This window comes from Colletotrichum aenigma (genome assembly GCF_013390185.1).
Source record: "Colletotrichum aenigma strain Cg56 chromosome Unknown KSG_Cg56_contig04, whole genome shotgun sequence".
NCBI lineage: Eukaryota > Fungi > Ascomycota > Sordariomycetes > Glomerellales > Glomerellaceae > Colletotrichum > Colletotrichum aenigma.
In genome coordinates, this window is record NW_023500910.1 from 3400806 (window position 1) to 3418215 (window position 17410).

The window sequence follows — 17410 nt, forward strand, 5'->3', positions numbered from 1 at the left end:
GGCCGACTTGGGTGGGCACACGAGGACGAAACTACGTACTCGATTCGAGGTACTTGTAGATGCTGCATCGCTTTGCTACATCATCAAGTATCCCCCAGCCCGCGCTAGCCAAGCTAAACAGGATACAACCTGGCAGCAGTCCTGGCAGCCACCTTGCTTCAGAGAGATACGGCAAGATAGCGGACGGGACTGCCGTGTCGTGTGTGCTCAATCTCACCCGACTGCTAGGAAAGTTCTGCCACTTGCCAGCCTGCTGCCTCGTTTCCCTCTACCTCTCTTGTCCGTCTGCAGTTTGCAGCTGCACACCGCGCATGCTGTTATGCAAGTTGAAAAGTGCCTTACCTCGAATACGCTGCCACGCTGCATTAGACCACGACCAGCAGAGGCAGCAGCAACACGCAGCAGCTCTCCTGACCGACCCTGGCTGCCAGCCTGCCAAATTTCCCTTCAATTCAAAACAGGGCCTGACCGATCATTCAAACGAGACTTTGCCCGGCTTGCCTGCAAATTCGCTTTCTTGAATGAAAACCAGCAGCACTCGCGGTACGTACCCGTAGGTGCTGCTACGCGGTGTTGCGACATCGAAGATACGTACCGAGGGCTGCAGTTTATTCGGATCCACCTTGGCCAATCCCGCGTTCCCAACCTCCTCCAGCAGGCTCCTCTGGCTCCTCTTCCCCCTCCGCCATCGTACCCACCCTGTCGTTCTCATCCTCGCCGTCGTCGCATCTTGAATTGAATCAGCGAATCACGAACCACATCGAAAACGGAGCTCTGGGAACTGGGAACGGCACCATCGCAATCCCACCTGCCTGTGACTAATCCTCCTGCCGTCTCCCGCTTCGGCCTAGCGCCATTCTTCCAGCAGCAGTCACCAGCGTCCCTTCTCCAACCCCTTTGTTCCAGCGCCACACTGCCATCTGTCGACTTGTTCAAGCGACTGGCGCAGCTCCCGCGCTCGAACCTCTTCGACCTGAGGCCCTCACAAACACGTCTTCCTCCCCTCCGCTTCCAGCTCCCAGCTGCCGTCCTTGCTTCTCCACCAAACCTTTCCCATCCCGTCATCTGATTGCTTGGATCCTCCCAGCCCAATGCAGAACCGTTTGACGCTTGGCTTCCGTCGCCGGCCTACCCACCCTCTAAAGCTTCGAGCTTACATCGTCGACCTTGCCCCTCGTATCGACAAGCTTCGTTGTGCCTGACCTTCCCGACTTCACCACCCACCTTACTCGAATTCGCCCTACATAAGGTTGGACGACGCACCAGATCACACCGACCGCGTGCCAACTATCAAACACCCTACAACACACAGCCCCCACGTAAAGCCCGGAAAATGGAGCTTGGAGCTGTAAACCTACCCACTTCCCTTGAAGACGTAAGGATCACGAAGCTTCCGCCTTCTGCGTTTTACATTGCGGACTTCATATCCGAGGAGGAAGAGCAGGTCATCTTGCAAAAGGTACAGAAGCCCTGACATGGACTTTTGCGCCAACCTCATAGCAGCTGACCACCGCTGCCTTGACCAACAGATAGCTGATGCCCCGAAACCCCGCTGGAAACAACTGACTCATCGACGTCTCCAAACATGGCCGTCTGATCTCGTTCAGAACAAGCTGATCGATGCTCCTTTGCCACCATGGCTGCAAGAGCCCGTCGTCTCGCGAATTCTTTCCTTGCCTCGCGCCACTGCTCCTGATTCGTCCAACCTCTTCACCGAAAGCCCTCACCAACGGCCGAACCACGTGCTGATAAACGAGTATCCTCCAGGAGTCGGAATCATGCCTCATAAGTTAAGTACATGGTAGGTTTACGCGTGAAGGCTCAAATCTCATAGTGTCTGCAGGATGGACCCGCCTATCATCCAGTAGTATGCACTATCAGCTTGGGAGCAAGCTTGTGTCTGAATCTCTACCAAAGCAAAGAGGACGGTGCGTTGGATCCGGAGCCTGTGTGGCGCATTCTTCAAGAGCCCAGGAGCCTACTCATCACCACCGATAACCTTTACACCGATTATCTCCACGGCATTGCCGACACTGACGAAGACGTCGAGTTATCCGCCGATACCATCGTGAACTGGGACTTGTTGCGATCCAAGGATCATTATGCCACCGGCCGAAATGTGCGCGCAACCAGAACAAGCCTCACATACCGAGATGTCATGCAAGTGTCGAAGCTCGGGGCCAAGTTTGGCCTGTTTGGAAAGAAGTGATATTGGCTCGAGTGAGTCTAGGAGAAGTCTAGAAGAGGAATGGAATCATTTTCCATTTGCTAGCCACCTTTTCGGCGCCAAACTTTTGCGCATACCACTCCTTGGTTCCGTCGGCGGTTGTGCCGAGGTTTGCTACGATGAACCAGAAAGCGCTGAGAAGCGTACGATTGATCATTTGGCCCTGCGGTGCGGCTGCAATGGCAAGACCAAGATACAGGAGGCACTCGCAGGTGTAATGAGGACAGACGAGATATCGAAAGAGACCTTGCTCAGGAAGCGAATACTTCTTCAGGCTGGCCAGGTGTTTATGGCACCAATTTTGCATTGTCCAGCCGTACAGGTACATGGCGACTCCGATGAAGGACTGGGGCGATAAAAGGGCCTCCAGATTACATTCTGGGGAAGCACGGAGGGCGGCTGAGGAAGTTAGTAGAAGCCGGTGATGATGCGGGCGAAGAGACTCGCCTGATCCATCAACCCAGACCGACACACTCATGCAGAGATAGAATCCTAGGCCTAGCAACCAATGGACAAACCACATTTTGGAAGATCCGGGCCTCATCACAAAGAAGCACTCATAGAGTCTACGTGAGCCTTGCAGCGCCATCAGTGCCCAGATCAGGATGGTCTGCTCGAGGCTCATGGTGGGACTTGCCGACTGCGCCTGCCTGGCCGCAATCAATCTGAGAAAGGGGCCGTCTCGGAGATACTCGAACGCCCAGAAGGCTGAGCCCGCGATCGAGGCGACGTAAAAGTGCATGAACCATGCGTGTGGGATCTGGCCGATGGAGGCGAAAGCTTTGACGAGGTCGTTGAACATGTTCGTGACCTGCGGCCCGTCTCCCTTCGTCTGGTCATCGGTGGTGGCCGGCGAGCGTGCGCCGTAGTCGAGTATCGCGTGCTGAGCTGCCTTGGGTATCACTTGGATGGCCAGCACGGCGGCTGAGGAGAGGCCGAAAAAGACCTGGCACCATTGGGCCGGGGAAAGGGCCGAGGCGGCGATTGTGAGGGAGTCCATGGTGATGCTGGAGGGCAGGCCCTGGTCGTGATGCATGCAGGCTAGGATATGTTGGACACAGTGTCGGGGTATGATTGGCACTGAGGTGAGATCCTAAGGGTGTCCCCGGATCATCGATCCCGCGGCTCCGGCTTCATCGTCGGGCCAGGCCGTGCAGCTGCGCCCGCCCCCCCGAAGTGGAATATCGAAGTCACGCCTTCACCACGAAAAGCCCTGCCGATTGAGGCTGAAAAGCGCCCTCCCCCAACTACCGGCGCAAGGGGCTTTTCATCCCGTGCATAAGCCTGCCGCTTCCCGCCGTGCTCCGCCCGCCGCCCGGCGAAAGTGAGGCTGCTGGAGGCAGGCTCTGTCGAGTAGAGGCAGGCTGCCGTGGAGGCGCAGCGCCCTGGATGCAGATGCAGGCAACCAGGACACCTCACTTCATGTGGGAGACGGAGGCCGCAGAGACATGCACTTTACAGAGGTTTGAATTGCAGTGAAATAGGGGTTGTATTTAGTTGTGCCTGAGGCCTGGCCTCAGGTTTCTATGGCTCACTTGCGTATCCCCCTGATTATTGACCTGTGACAGGAAAGTTGCCTCTCTAATGGCTGTGAATGTGAATGAAGTGTGAACTTGAGCCAGCCTGAATACCGCCCATGTAGGTGCCCATGCATTTCTTTCCACCCCTTGTGAAGTTGGTTGTCCGGTTGCAGAGCCCGATCCATTTCGGCGTGGCGACGTGTTCTGAGGCGGGCTGCCTCGCGTCAGCCTCAGCGTGGTGCGCGAGTGTGGTTCGCAACCCTCTGAAAACTGAAGTATAAAGCAGGCTAGGCTTCCCTGTTGTGCATCCTCTTCTTCATCCCAACCACCACAATCGTAAACATCACTACCACCTATAGTCTTTCATCCTCTCAAGATTAGCTTACATATTCGTTCTTCATCCTACACAAGTGACTCTTCCCCTGCATTGGGGAAGGGGAGGGTAGGATGAATGTGAGTTGAGCCAGATAATGAGAGGAGGTCGGAACATCTTGGCGATCTGGAGGGATGTTTGGTTGAATGACGAAGTGTTGAGTTTATGGTTTGGAGGTGAAAGCGATCGTGGTATGAGGCAGGATGAGCGTCGGTCGGATATCGATATTAGTGACGTGATGGGTGATATTGCTTTGATATGCTTGTATATACAAGTAGATTGAAAGCCGTAAATATTTTCCAAGGTAGTGTCGTAGAAGGGCGTAGACTGAATGATCCTACAGTATGGTGGATATACCCGATAATATGGTTGTTGTAGATGAGTGCGGAAAGGGGTGAAGATAAGTATGAGAATAAACGATGCCATACATGTCATGATCAAGAAAAGATGATTCGCGTCTCCAGTCTGGCATCCTCTCCACTAGAGAGGAAGTTCCCAGGCAACACCACGGGGAGGTTTGGAGTCCGGCTTCGTTGCCCAAAGAAGTAGTGATAAGGCTCACCGGGGCCATAGCGGAGCTGAGGGAGGAAGGTCTCAGCAGGAAGAAGAGGACTGGGGGGAGAACCCAGCCTCGTATAAGGAGAGAGAAGGAAGGGAGTGAAGAAGTAGTGATCAGGCCCACCGGGGCCATGGCGGAGCTGAGGGAGGAAGGCCTCAGCAGGAAGAAGAGGACCGGGGGGAGAACCCAGCCTCGTGGAGGGAGAGAGAAGGAAGGGAGTGTCCTATGGACCTTGAGTAGTGCTGATCTGAGGTGTTGAGGCTGCGAGGTTAGTATGTCCTTGGGACTTTGAGTGTTGCTGTAAAAGTGAGTGTGAGATGGGAGGGTGAAGGAGAGAAAGGGTGAAGGAGAGAAAGGGTGAAGGAGAGAAAGGGTGAAGGAGAGAAAGGGTGAAGGAGAGAAAGGGTGAAGGAGAGAAAGGGTGAAGGAGAGAAAGGGTGAAGGAGAGAAAGGGCGAAGGAGATGTAGGACGAGAAGGAGAGATGTAGGATGAGAAGAAGAGACGGAGGATGAAGGAAGCCAGGGGAGGGGTGGGCTTTATACCTGATTGTGCCCCTCGCATCCACCACCTCCTGGCCCAAACCCCGAAGGGTGGACAAGAAGGTGATGATGAAGGGTCGAACACATAAATCACTGCATAGAGCAGATGTGATCAGATGTAAAGATGGGATGGAGAGAGAAGAAGAGAAGGCAGGATCTGGGAGCGAGGATCGCATTATATATGTTTTCCGAGAGGCCCTCAATCACTCGATCAACCTTGCTTGGTTTTGTGATTAAGCTGATGACCTGGATAGCGCTGCTAGTCACCAGTATTTTGATGGCCTATCAACAGCCCGAGCTTGAACTCTCGCCGAAAGGTAGGTTATGAGAAAGCTCGTCAAAATGTACCCGGAGAGCTGCCCGTCCGGGTGAAAAGGAGTCGTACCTACCCAGTATTTGGATCACTTTAAGACCTTGACGTCGGATACTGGATCTGATTATCATAGCAGGAGGGTTTGGAACGACGTCGAACATTAGAGACGCGATGCCTCGAATTATGCTCGCTGCCAACATCGTGTATGGGCTGCGGGTGGCTTTTTCGACACCTTACGCCACACCCAAAGGTACCTGAGATGCCGGAGAAAGCCTTTGGTTCGGCGAACTCAAACCAGAGCAAAGCATCTATGTCGGATATCGATGAGATGATACACGAATAGAACGAGACAGAAACCATTGGGCGATGGTCACTATAGACACCTGAATGGGTTTGCGAGGGTCGATGAGAGAGCCTGCCATGGTCTCACAGGACGTGCTCAGTGAAAATGGGAGAAGACACTAATCCAACTTGTCGTAATGAGCCACGTTGTCAGAAAGCAGTGGCGACCTTGGCCCATTTGATGTTTGACAAGGATATCGATGCTGGCGGGATTTGGATTGAGCCCCAACCGAAATCTGTATTGAGGGCCGTCACTTCAGTACCTAGGCAGGCCCTCAAAGACAGATTGACGACGTCGATTTCTTTGCGGGCATTCTGCCATTGAATGGATCAGCCGTAGGAAACGACATGGTTGTGAAATCTTTGTTCCGCTGCTTGTGGCCACGAAATTTACAGCGCGTGAGTGGTCTTCAACCATAGAATGTTTTGCGGTTGAGATCCTGGGAGAAAATTGAAGGCTATTCAAAACCGTCGTGATAAGATCGAGACCCAATGGCCAAGTTCAGAGCTTTCGCCGACCCTCGCTTGTTCTAGCGAGTCCTTGTCCAGCAGACTCCTTTAAAGCCATAGCTCCTCCCAAATGCCCGAAGGTTTCTTCAGCAATAGCTGGCTGAAATTTGGTTGCTAAAATAGCAGCCATGGAGTTATTGGCTTCTAGAATGCTGGACAAGCTCCAGTGGCAGCTAGCTATGAGACAGACCCAAGCCACTTACAAGGCTTGGGCGTGGATATTCTTAAAGTATCAACACCAGGGAATCCGGAGGGACATTGATGGTTGACAAGAATAGGGAGAGATTGGGACAAGTTCTTTCCTTCGGAGAGATGGATGCCATGCCCCCGGGTAAGTCGATGAGCCTGTAAGGTGTTTGTCCGCAAGCCAAATGGCGAACAGAATGTCAATTGCTGTCGTGAATGTAACACTTGACATTTGAAATGTCTTTTATATTTTTAAAGGTCAAACTAGTATTTTATTCAGCCACTGGATATAATGGAACTCAGCTAATAGAATTCAGGTAAGTAAGGCAAGAAGGCCGCCGAGAAAGACAAGATAGGCTAGGACATATACCGAGGCTGAATCAAATACGCCAGATTGAAATAAGACGACTTCGCAGCATGGATCAAGGGGTGAGCAACGGCGAAGGCCTCAGCAGCATGAGGTTGTAGGTTTGCAGCTTTATCCATTTGAAATGACCTTACGGAAGACCTCCCCTTACGTTCGCGTAAAGCCGAAAAAAATGGTCTACATAGCTTCCGAGATACCTGACCAAAGTCAGCGGCCAGAACTGTAACCTTTGACTCCCACATTCGGCATCGACATGTCATGTCTTTGTTGGGAGATATCGGTAGTAAAATCATACACAGCTTCTTAATTTCAGTCCTTAAACTCACGCGCGCTTTCCACTCTGAGTATTGCAGGAGTATCAGAATAATACGAACTATATGTGGAAGATGGACGGCAGCGAGAGTTCCCAGGTGACACGCAAGCACCAGCACGTCCCAACATCAATTAACACCAGGAAACCTCTTAGTACATGAGTTATGCTCATTAAGACTGCATAATCGCAGATTCAAGTCCATTTGTTTGTTCTCAAGTAAAATAGCATAGGCGGAAGGGTATTAACACCTGAATCTTTGGCTTGTTCTCATTATACCTGCTGCTTCCTAGGTATATATTTGACTTGGGACACAATCTTTCATCTAGATCAGAACCAATTGACCCTCTGTAGGGCCCGACGTTTTCACGTCTTACTGGCTAAAGTTGTGCGTAGCAGTGGTCAAGTTTAGGCCGAGGGTGATCACGGCACAACGGCACCACTAACTCAGGTTGTAAAGGTTCTAGCATTAGCGACCGGGCTATTGCGTATTACAAGAGAAATTACCTGTATAGCCACCAGAAACCGTCGAGAGAAGACGGCTGAACATTTGCCCATGATAGTGGACACCCTCAAGAAGCACTGAATCTTGACAAATAACTTGTGACGAATGTATAAGCCTGACGAATCTGTATGAGTCTGAGAAACAGATGCCATTGGTGCTCAAGAATTCAGCTATCTCTACAGGTTTTTATATGAATTTGTCATTTCATGGAATATTTCCTGTACCTTTCTGAGCCACCGAGAGCAGAGTCTTGAGCGAGCTCACAGCCCAACATAGTGCGCCATTAATTCTCAGTTACTGTATAAAGTCGTCTTAATCAAATCAACTGCGTCTTGATTTTCTGAAAACAATCAATCAGGATAGCATCTTGTTCAGTGCGCCAACACTTGCTAACCGAATTTCCAATATTGATTTGAGCATAGACCTGCTGTCTCCCGCAAAGGAGAGGCGTCGCGCAGAGTCGTATGTGAATTTGGATAATCAGAAAGAAGAGACCGGCAAGAACCAGAGACACTTCGAAATCAACAAATTTGGGGGAAAGGGGGTGCAAGATCTCTGAAGCTGTTGAGCCATACTTGCTCCTGGAGCAACATGGCGTTTACACCAAACCCCATCCCGAATAAATGCGTCTGTTTGTAAACGTCATCAGCAGAAACATCTACCAAATTAGTAAGGGAATTTACGCTAGACTGATACACATGGCGGATGAAAAGATCATTGAGTGCGGAATTCTGGCAGAACCCATCGCCATACGTCGAAATCTGGGCTTCAGTAATGAAACTAGGTGTCTCCATTGACTGGCCATGAGCCACGGCCCGGTGTTGTCGATGGCTATAACCGCAACAGATCTACCCCGATCTAAGCTTTCTACGCCAAGGTTTCTGAATTTGTGCACCCAAATCACCGGAATATACTGCCAACGATAACGGACGAAGAAACGCGCTTCAGTGGTCCCGCCTCTTCACCGACGACCTCAGAACAAAGACAGCTGCCAATTGAGCCATCTACCCGTTACGATGCCGCCCTAGACACTTCTGTTAACGATAATCCCGACGGAAGCAATTTCTCTTGAACAGCATTAGTCCCTCAACATATGCCTAATAATATATAGTTCAACCCCATACGCTTGTAGTCCTTCAGGCCTCGACATGCCATCACGGCTTCAAGCACGTGGCACGGCATCTCAGCAGCAATGGAAGTTGGCTGTATTATTATTCACTTCTCGAACATGTATAAAACAAGGCCTATTGCGTGTTTAGTACTTACAAGGCCAATGTATGATATCCTCCAGTCGTCTACTTGGCGGTAATCCTATGATCCCCCGTCGCTCGACCAGTCTCAGGCTCCCATTCCTTACAAGCTTTGCGATGGACGCGATACATGCCCAGGACTGATACTGCTCAGAATGAACACCCAGGAACGAAGAGAGGTGGTATTGTGAGCCTCTTCCGAGAGATCGCGTGGTTAAGAAGGCCTTCTGGTGCAGAGTATGTGAACTTCTGTCGAATTTCTGACTGTTCAATGAACGGGAATAAGATGCCGACCTTATTTGATGCCTTCCAATTTGCCACCAATCAACCTTTTATACACATGTGCAATATTCCAGCTCGGCAGTTGAATTTGAGCTTACTCCACGTTTCTCATGAGAAGGCTCTAATGAAAACCTTTCTCTTGTGAAGCAATTAGAGAACTGAACTTGATCTCATAGCATCTGTATTGCAAGCAAATATGACATATCACAGGACGATGAACTTATTGTGGTGTTGCCAACCAATTGTATTAATCTAACTCTATCATATCCATGCCTTGAAACCCAGACCTGATGCAATGACAAACTCCAGCTCGTGCTAACCATGATGAAAAGAGGTATCTCGACGCCTGACAATGCCGCTCAAAAACAATCGCAAAAAGCAAAACCACCCCTTTACATGGGGTTCTCGTGAGCCCACTTGTAGACACTGGGATCACCACCCGTCAGCCTCAACAGGTGCCGCTCGTACGGCCCCAGCGGCTCTTCGACCATGACCTTGCAGAGCGGTGCGTTCTTCGACGGACCAGAATACTCCCAGACCCAGCGACCATCCTTGCACTCAGACGGGTGTTGAATGCTACAGTTCTCTCTGTGCTCCTGCGGCTCCCAGTCAGGGTGGTTAGGGACGGGGTCGTGGTAGTCCTTCTGTGAGAGGACGAGCTTCCAATGCTTCTTGAGAGCGGCATTATCCCATGGAAGTTTGTCGTTGAGACCGAGACCCTCGCAGGCCAGACGAATGCGGGCAGAGGAGTGGATACGTTCGTTTGTGTCCTTCAGAAATGGTCCGTCTCGTACCTCTGTCTTTGCGTTGACTTGCCGGTACCGCCCAGGCGACCGAGTAATCTTTCCGGCAAGACTGTATAACAGACTGGTCGTCTTCTGGATAGCGCCCAGGCCCCAGGGTCGGAGGGGATGGTTTGAGCTGTAAATTGGTTCGCAGGCCCACTGCTTGCCCTTGTTCTTCTTCTGCTGCGCAATGTAGAATGACTTTGACTGGCTCACGCAGCGCTCGAGTGCGCGGTGGTTAAACTCGACGCCAATCGACGCGAGCTGATCCATCATCCCTGTCAACGTTAGCAAAAGATCCGCAGTGAGGACGAGGATTATACTCACAGGCAAGAGTGATGTTGGCCATGCCCTGATCGGCCCAGCCGCCTCCGCAGTTGGAGTGGTTGCCAGGAAACCAAACTTGGCGGAGATCCGTAGACAATCTGTTGGCTTCCAGACGTTCCCATACCGCGGGCTGGAAAGAGTAGCGGGTCTCATCGAGTGCGAGAGCTTGGAAGGCGTGCTCGATCCTGTCTGACAGGGCAGTGTCCCAGAATCTGTACTCCTCGTTGGATGCGTAGATGCCGAGCTTGTTCAACCAGGCGATTTGGGGGATGCCGAGGCTGCCAACGGTGTCCCAAACGGCTGTCTCTGATTAGCTGTGATTATGTTTGACTCGAGCAAGGAAACCTACCGACTGCCTTGACCTTGATAATTTTTCCCTTGCCCTCCTGCTGCCGGACACGGGTCATGCCACGCTGCCAAAGTTAGCACTCGTCTTCACCGAAACCAACATGACAACTCACCTTCTCCAGCTTGGCCCTGTACTTCTCCGCCGCATCTTCGCCCTTGGGCTTGTGCTCAAACGGCAGGTTCGGGAACTCGTCCTTGTACTTGTCGTTCATCCAGTTCTCCATGTCCTTGAAGATAGGGTAAAAGTGCTCGACGCCCTCGCGGGTCAGCAAGCCCAAGTCGGCAATCATGCCGGCGACGGAGCGGACGGTGTACGCGCCGCGCGAGAAGCCGATGAGGATGATCTCGTCGCCGTCGCAGTAGTTGGCGCACAGGAAGCTGTAGACCTGGCGGACGCGCTCCGACAGGCCGAGGCCGAATGCGCCGCCGGTGAGGGCGTCGAGGGCGTTGGAGCCCGTGCCGACGCCAGACTCGTACTCGATGACCTGCACACGACCGTCGCTGCACTTTCGGCGAAAACATCTCGAGATGCGGGTCACGTTCGAGGGGATCTGGAGCCCGCCTTTGGGCTTGAAGAGGGTCGGCTTGATGTAGCCGCTCTCCCTGGGAGGATGTCAGCATGGGATGCTAGAGGGTTTAGGGGGCGGTGATGTACTTACGAGTTCATCCATGTGCCATCGCAGCATACAATGAGCCTCTTTGGAGAGTAGTTCATTCCCTCTGGAGCAGTTGGGACGTCCATTGCGGGCGATGATCTGACCCTAGGTGGATCGGCCGGGGCGAGGAAGCGATGCGTAGGATTTAGGTAGTAGGTTACGGACAGGTCTGACTAGATATGTGAAGCTGGGATTTCAAGTTCTTGGATGTTGGTTCAAGATTTTCAGCAGAGCTTGGGGATTGGCCTTGCTCGTTTGCGGATGTTGCGATCTTCACTTTCCCCATGGACCTGCGGATGCCCCTTCTTTATAGAAGCAGGGGCTACGTTCCGCATTCCACAGCATCGGTGTGGCGCCCCTGGCACACCAGGCACCCAGATAGGGCAGTGGCATGGGTGAGGCACAATAGAGTCAGCGGAAGGCATCGTGGCTCACAAGGCTGCCCTATGGGAAGGCACCCAGTTCGCGGGTGCCATCGGGGAAGGGGAGGTCTTGCCAAGGGGAGAAAGTGCGCGGTGTGGGGAGGCGCGCCGTCGCGCTGCTGCTCGGTTGTGCGATGCCCTTCGCCGAGAGCGAGGCTGAAGCTGACATTGAGGTAAAATAGGGAAATGTTTGCCTGCTAGCGGTGTGAAACCCTTGCTAGAAGCATGTTGAGGAAGTAAGCCTGTGCAGGCATCACGGCAGGCGAGTACGACTCTGCTGTGTCTATTGGTTGCCTTGCGAGCAGCTCAAGCCCCCGACGATGTGGCGTGGGGGAGAACGCGAGATGGTTGTTGTTGCACATCGGAGGCAGGAATGGAGGCGCGGGAAGACGGCTGTGACCTGAGAAGAGTCGCCAACCAGAGAGCCTGATTGAGTGCTTCAGCATGAGAAGACAGACAGACAATTGAGCAATTGACGATTCACCGGTTGCTCAGCCTCCATGCCCTGCATCGTTGTAGGAATTTGGGGGTTTGCTCCCCACTTCACCACCATCATCGTCATTTCCGTAGGTAGTCAGCGATGGGGGAAATTGGCGACCGCTCAGTGGCCGGACGAGCCATGCAACAGAGATGAGCGCCTCAAGCCTGCATCCCGCCGAAAGGACTGAGCCGCTCGGGGAGAAGCGAGGAGCGAATGAGGGCTATTCTGTAAGTGGCAGGTGACGATCCCGCTTGCTGGAAAGGGTAAATAGGCGACATTGACAGTGGCGGTCCCCATTGGACGGTCGCTGGAATGACTTGAAAGTTGAAGATCGCAAGGCGAGGCGATGGCGGTGTACGCCAGAGGCTTGTACGGTGTTACTCCATGTAAGACCGAGGACAAAGACTGAAGTTTGTCCTGCCGAGGCATCGAGTTACTCGGACTTTTTTTGAGTTCTGAGGGTAGTGGTGCTCGCGGTGTCGTTGTATCGATATTGAAGAAAGACAGAAGACGATGAAAAGCCCGGGAAAGAAGGTTCAGAGGCGGTAGAAAGTGGGTCTTTACTGTCATTTGCCCGGGTGCGACCCGACAGCGCTGGAATATGTCAATATCAATTTTGACGGCTCTTCCGAAGGCAGCCCTGCCAACTGATTACAACAACAATTCTCTAATGGCTCACCGACATCAAAATCAGGGTCTTGTGGGATATGAGGCCAACATTAAGCCTCAATATGACTACAGTACATGACGTTCGTTATGACAAAGCAGTTCATCTGAAGACGAGACGAACCGAGGCAGAGGCATGTCTCCCAGCTATCAGCTGAACTCAAAAAACGCCGTCACCGAACTTTCGTCTCAAATGAGGCAACGACATACCAATGCGTGCGTCCTAGAGATGTCGTACATCGGTTGACTCATGAGGTGAATTAAATGACCAACATGCGCTTTCGCGCGGTTCAATGTCTACTCGGACATTGGCAGCTGTCCGCTTACCCAACCGTCGAATCAGTCGGAACTGAGCCGTGGACAGCCATCCGCATCAACGCCTCCGCCGCCATCTTCACGCACTTCGCCTTGAAGATGAAAGTGCTGCCTGCATATGAGCACGATAATCATAAGACAATTACGCAGTAACCAGACCGACGTTCAAAAATACTCATAAAAAGCCCGCGTGAACCTCCCCGCTTCAGCCTCCGCCACACCCGTATCCCGTCTGACTGTACCAAACCCTCCCCAAGATTCCCCCCCTCCCCTTACACCACCACCACCACCATCCTCGAATCGCCAACATATGACTCCCGTCTGACTTCCAAGCCGATCAACTGAATCCGATCCTCCAATCCCAAAACAGTCTCACAACCAACAGCATACGCCACCCCCATCCACCCAAGGCACAGCCGCAGGTGGCTACCACCTCTCCCTTTCTAAACATATTGAAACCTAAAAAGCAAAATCCCATCTCCAACTCCTCCCTCGCAAAATGCAAAAACAATCGTCAAGAATCCCGCCCTGCACAAACTCTTGGCAGTAAATAAAGCCACTCTTCCTCCTCACTCCAGCTGGCTCGTCTTGGCAGCGCCAACTACCGAACGTGGCTTCTCCGCCCCCAACCAATCACGCCAAGAATCACCACCTAGGCACACCCAAATTAGGCAAGAAAAAAGTCAGGACAGGGGGGCCGTCGAGCAGCCATCCAGCCCACATTCTTCTCCCTTTGCAGCTCCACGACTCGTGAGACTGCCGCCATTCCAATAGTCCGCCCTTCAGCCCTACAGAAATCGGCAAGGTCGACGGGTTCGGGCGCATCTCGCGGGTTCGGGTGCATCGAGATGCGTCTGCGGCAAAGTCAAAGTCAACCTCATTCGAACCCGATGAGCCCCCGCAAAGGCCAGAGACATGAGATAGTACGGTGTTGAGACATGCACACCTGCAGTGACCACCTCCGTCACCTCTGCCACGCCCTGCGTCGAACATCAACATCATAGCTTCATGCAAAAGCAAGTCTGAGTCATTGTCTAATACCGCCTTCTGAGGCGGTCCCGTCTATTGCTCCATGGCCGCCATGCTACTGCTAAAGATGACAGGCAACGCTGCGTTATACAGGAAGGAAACCAAAAAAAAAGGCGTACAAACACATGGTGTGGGTATTACATCTTCTACATGTTGTGACAAACATGCAATGCCGGCCGTGACATTTTTTCCCCCTCTCTGGCTGTGGACTCCCATTGTCCCCTTGCAGCAGTTTCCTCTGCTGCTAGTCTAATGCTTCCGATTCCCATGGAACCTGCACTGTGATTTTTCCAGACCTTAAACCCAAGGTGCTCAAAATATGCTCATTGAAAAAAAGAAAAAAAGTGGCCTAGTCTCGTTCCAGAGACCTATTCCTCCCCAAACAGAATGCCAGTGTGCTCCGCGCATAGCGACTCGAAACCCAACCAGTATACAGTGTTGTTGTCGTTGCTGGCGTCTGACCAGGCACCTCCGTCCGTCTCCCTAATCTCCTTGGGGTATGGGTGTGCAGGGTACCACACCTTGCCGTTAATCGGGTCAGGGCTGTAGCCTTCGCCGCCCCGGAACCAGTTGATCGCGGAGCGGGTCAGGGAGCGGGAGTAGGGGAAGAACCACAAACGGGGCCAGAAAGCGTCCAGAGCACCCTTCTCTCCGGTGACGTGGAGAAGAGGGAAAGTCTGCTTCGTAATGATGTTGGCGCCGAATTCCGACTTGCGAATCAGCTCGTTGACCGTGGAGCCCATGGTCTCGTCGGAAGTGGTGTTGAAGATGCGCTTGAGCGACTTCATGGCATCTGCCTGCATGTGCAAGTGCCAGGGCACGAACTCGGAGTTGTTGCGCGTGTTCTGGTTGATTTCAACCGAGTACAAGGGGCCGATAAACCTTCGCCAGTCCACCCAGTCGGCGTAGCCTGCCCATGTCTGGAATAGGATACTCCAGTAGTCCATGGCAATGTGGAAGTTGTAGCTGTACTGAGGCTCCAATTGCGGAACGAAGCCATCCTCAGGAGGACGCATGACGGCGGCATCGGGGTTCTCCTCCTTTTGCATCTCAATACGCTCAAGCTCCTGCAGACCCCAAACATCGCTCATGTAGAACTGGTCGCTCTCTCTAAACTCGTACTCTGGGTCGTACACTTCGTTGATGAGGTCCAGGGTAGCGCGGAAGAACTCGCGAAGCTCCTTGATCGGGCCCATGATGGTGCCGCTGTTGAGCCATCTCGGGTGGTTGAAAACCATGTCGCCGGTGTTGGTCAATGGGCCGAACTCTCTGCCGTCCATGTTGGGGACGGGCGGAACAGCCCAGCACGCGGGTCGGCGCCAGTCCACCGGCCAGCAAACCTTGTCGGCGCCGAAGAAAATGTGTCGTCCAAGGGGTCCAGCGAGGCTGGCGGCCTTCTCGGGTCCCAGCTGCTGGATAATGCGTTCATCCTCCAATGCCGACGCCTTGAAGTACCGCTCAATCATAACATCGGGACCGAACTGCAGAAGGACATCGTATCCGTCGATCATCATGAAGAGGTCATCGTTGGAGGATTCGGGTAGATCCTCGAGGTACCTGGTGACGACGCGAATCTTGGCCAAGTGCGACAGGGCAGCGTCGTTCTCGCCAGTACCGTTCCATCCCACGATGGTCGGGGCGCCGAAGCGGTTGACAGTCGAGGAGACGAGGGCGCGGCAGAATTGCAGGTTCGGGGCGCTTGCGGCGATGAGGAAGTGGAAACGGCCGACGCCGGGAGACTCGTCCTTGCCCTTCTTGCCCGAGGGGGCGGATGATTTGCTGCCGGTGACGCTGGGCAGCGAAGCTGAAAGGTCGGGCTGGAGAAGCAAACGTCAGTGTCAAGTCGCGGCGGGTGTCTCAGAGATCCGTAGGAAGGAGTTCGGTCGATGTTTCAGCCCCAAGTCGGCACGTGGGGGAATTCCTCTCTCGAAGAATGCTGCCCCAGCAGATCACGGACTTGCGACGTCGATCAAAAGGACAAAGAACTTTGAAGTAACGACAACGAAACAACTTACCCAGTTCAGGCTCTCCGGGACGGTGGACTGGGAGAAGATGAGGAGGAAGAGGACGACAATGAAGCCTGCCAGCAGAACGAGTCTGCGGCCTTTCAGTTGCATCAACATTGGGCCGAAGCGGGTTTCATTTAGCTGCCGGATCGGCTTGAGATCCAGGTTGAGCAATCTTGGGGGTGGTGAGGCGCGCGCGCGAGGTCGAAGTAGGCGACGTGACGAGGGGCGAAGCGGTAGCGGCGACGATGAGGGCGACGTGGGCAACGATGACGAAAGTGCGGTCGGGTATTATAAAAAGCGTAGCGAACCAAAAGAGCGGACGGTAACGAGAGCAGGAAAAAGAAGTGGATGCACTCGGTCGAAGATGTCGTCGGCGTCGTCGTTCAAGGGGGGGGGGGGGGGGGGGAAGGGGAAGAAAAAGGTAGAAAAAATAGTGGAAGAAATGCTTCCAGGTTGTGGCAAAGAATTTGGCCGACGGGGAAGCAGCGAGCAGCTCGCCCTGCCGCTGTAGTGTCCAAAATGCCAAAATGCCAAGAAAACACACGGAGTATTCCCAAGAGCTTGTCTGTGAGAGGAGGCAAGGACCTGGGATCCGAAGATCGCTGACAGGTCTCCTATTTTTTTCGCGGGTCGGCGAAGTGACCTCGCACTCGCACCACCACTGGGTCACGGTCGCCTCGTGGTATCCAGTCAGTGCAGGTCTGTCTCTGTCGTGCCGTGTCTTTGATATCGTCTAGGCCTGTCTTGGGCTTCTTCCGCAGGAGAGAATGGAGCAAAGGAGGTACGGAGACTTCAACCACAGCGCAAGGGGTAAGCGGACAGGTGCGGGCAAGGCGGTCAGGCGTCGGCGGGAAAGACACAGCTGAGTGGCAGGCCTGTAATTGAGCCGCACTGGATGATTTGGCGAGAGTCGATATTCCTGCAGAGTCCGGGGAAAGAAATGCGAAGAGGATGGGAGGGAAATTGGGGCTAGACTGGACTCGGTGTGGGCCGGATGCACCACTTCATTCAACTCAGATTGGATTGGATGATGCAGGTAGGAAAGTTAAAAAAGAAGAATACCACCACCACCACCACCACCACCACCA

General features: G+C 53.1%; 4 protein-coding genes across 4 annotated transcripts; 1 reads left to right on the top strand and 3 right to left on the bottom strand.

The window, feature by feature from the left end:
* Positions 1 to 1333: 1333 nt before the first annotated feature.
* CGCA056_v006803 (Alpha-ketoglutarate-dependent dioxygenase alkB-like protein 6) lies at positions 1334 to 2209 on the top strand (the record flags this gene model as incomplete). Its single annotated transcript, XM_037322052.1, has 3 exons — positions 1334 to 1459; positions 1530 to 1801; positions 1918 to 2209. The coding sequence occupies 3 exons, from the start codon at positions 1334 to 1336 to the stop codon at positions 2207 to 2209; spliced, it is 690 nt and encodes a 229-aa protein (XP_037179362.1).
* Positions 2210 to 2237: 28 nt separating this feature from the next.
* CGCA056_v006804 (Polyprenol reductase 1) lies at positions 2238 to 3227 on the bottom strand (the record flags this gene model as incomplete). The annotated part of the gene is made up of 1 exon (XM_037322053.1): positions 2238 to 3227. The coding sequence occupies one exon, from the start codon at positions 3225 to 3227 to the stop codon at positions 2238 to 2240; it is 990 nt and encodes a 329-aa protein (XP_037179365.1).
* Positions 3228 to 9676: 6449 nt separating this feature from the next.
* Positions 9677 to 11486, bottom strand: CGCA056_v006805 (Uncharacterized protein; the record flags this gene model as incomplete). The annotated part of the gene is made up of 5 exons (XM_037322054.1): positions 9677 to 10347; positions 10397 to 10696; positions 10746 to 10809; positions 10858 to 11347; positions 11404 to 11486. The coding sequence occupies 5 exons, from the start codon at positions 11484 to 11486 to the stop codon at positions 9677 to 9679; spliced, it is 1608 nt and encodes a 535-aa protein (XP_037179364.1).
* A 3195-nt stretch (positions 11487 to 14681) lies between these two features.
* Positions 14682 to 16436, bottom strand: CGCA056_v006806 (uncharacterized protein; the record flags this gene model as incomplete). The annotated part of the gene is made up of 2 exons (XM_037322055.1): positions 14682 to 16130; positions 16329 to 16436. The coding sequence occupies 2 exons, from the start codon at positions 16434 to 16436 to the stop codon at positions 14682 to 14684; spliced, it is 1557 nt and encodes a 518-aa protein (XP_037179367.1).
* Positions 16437 to 17410: the final 974 nt, after the last annotated feature.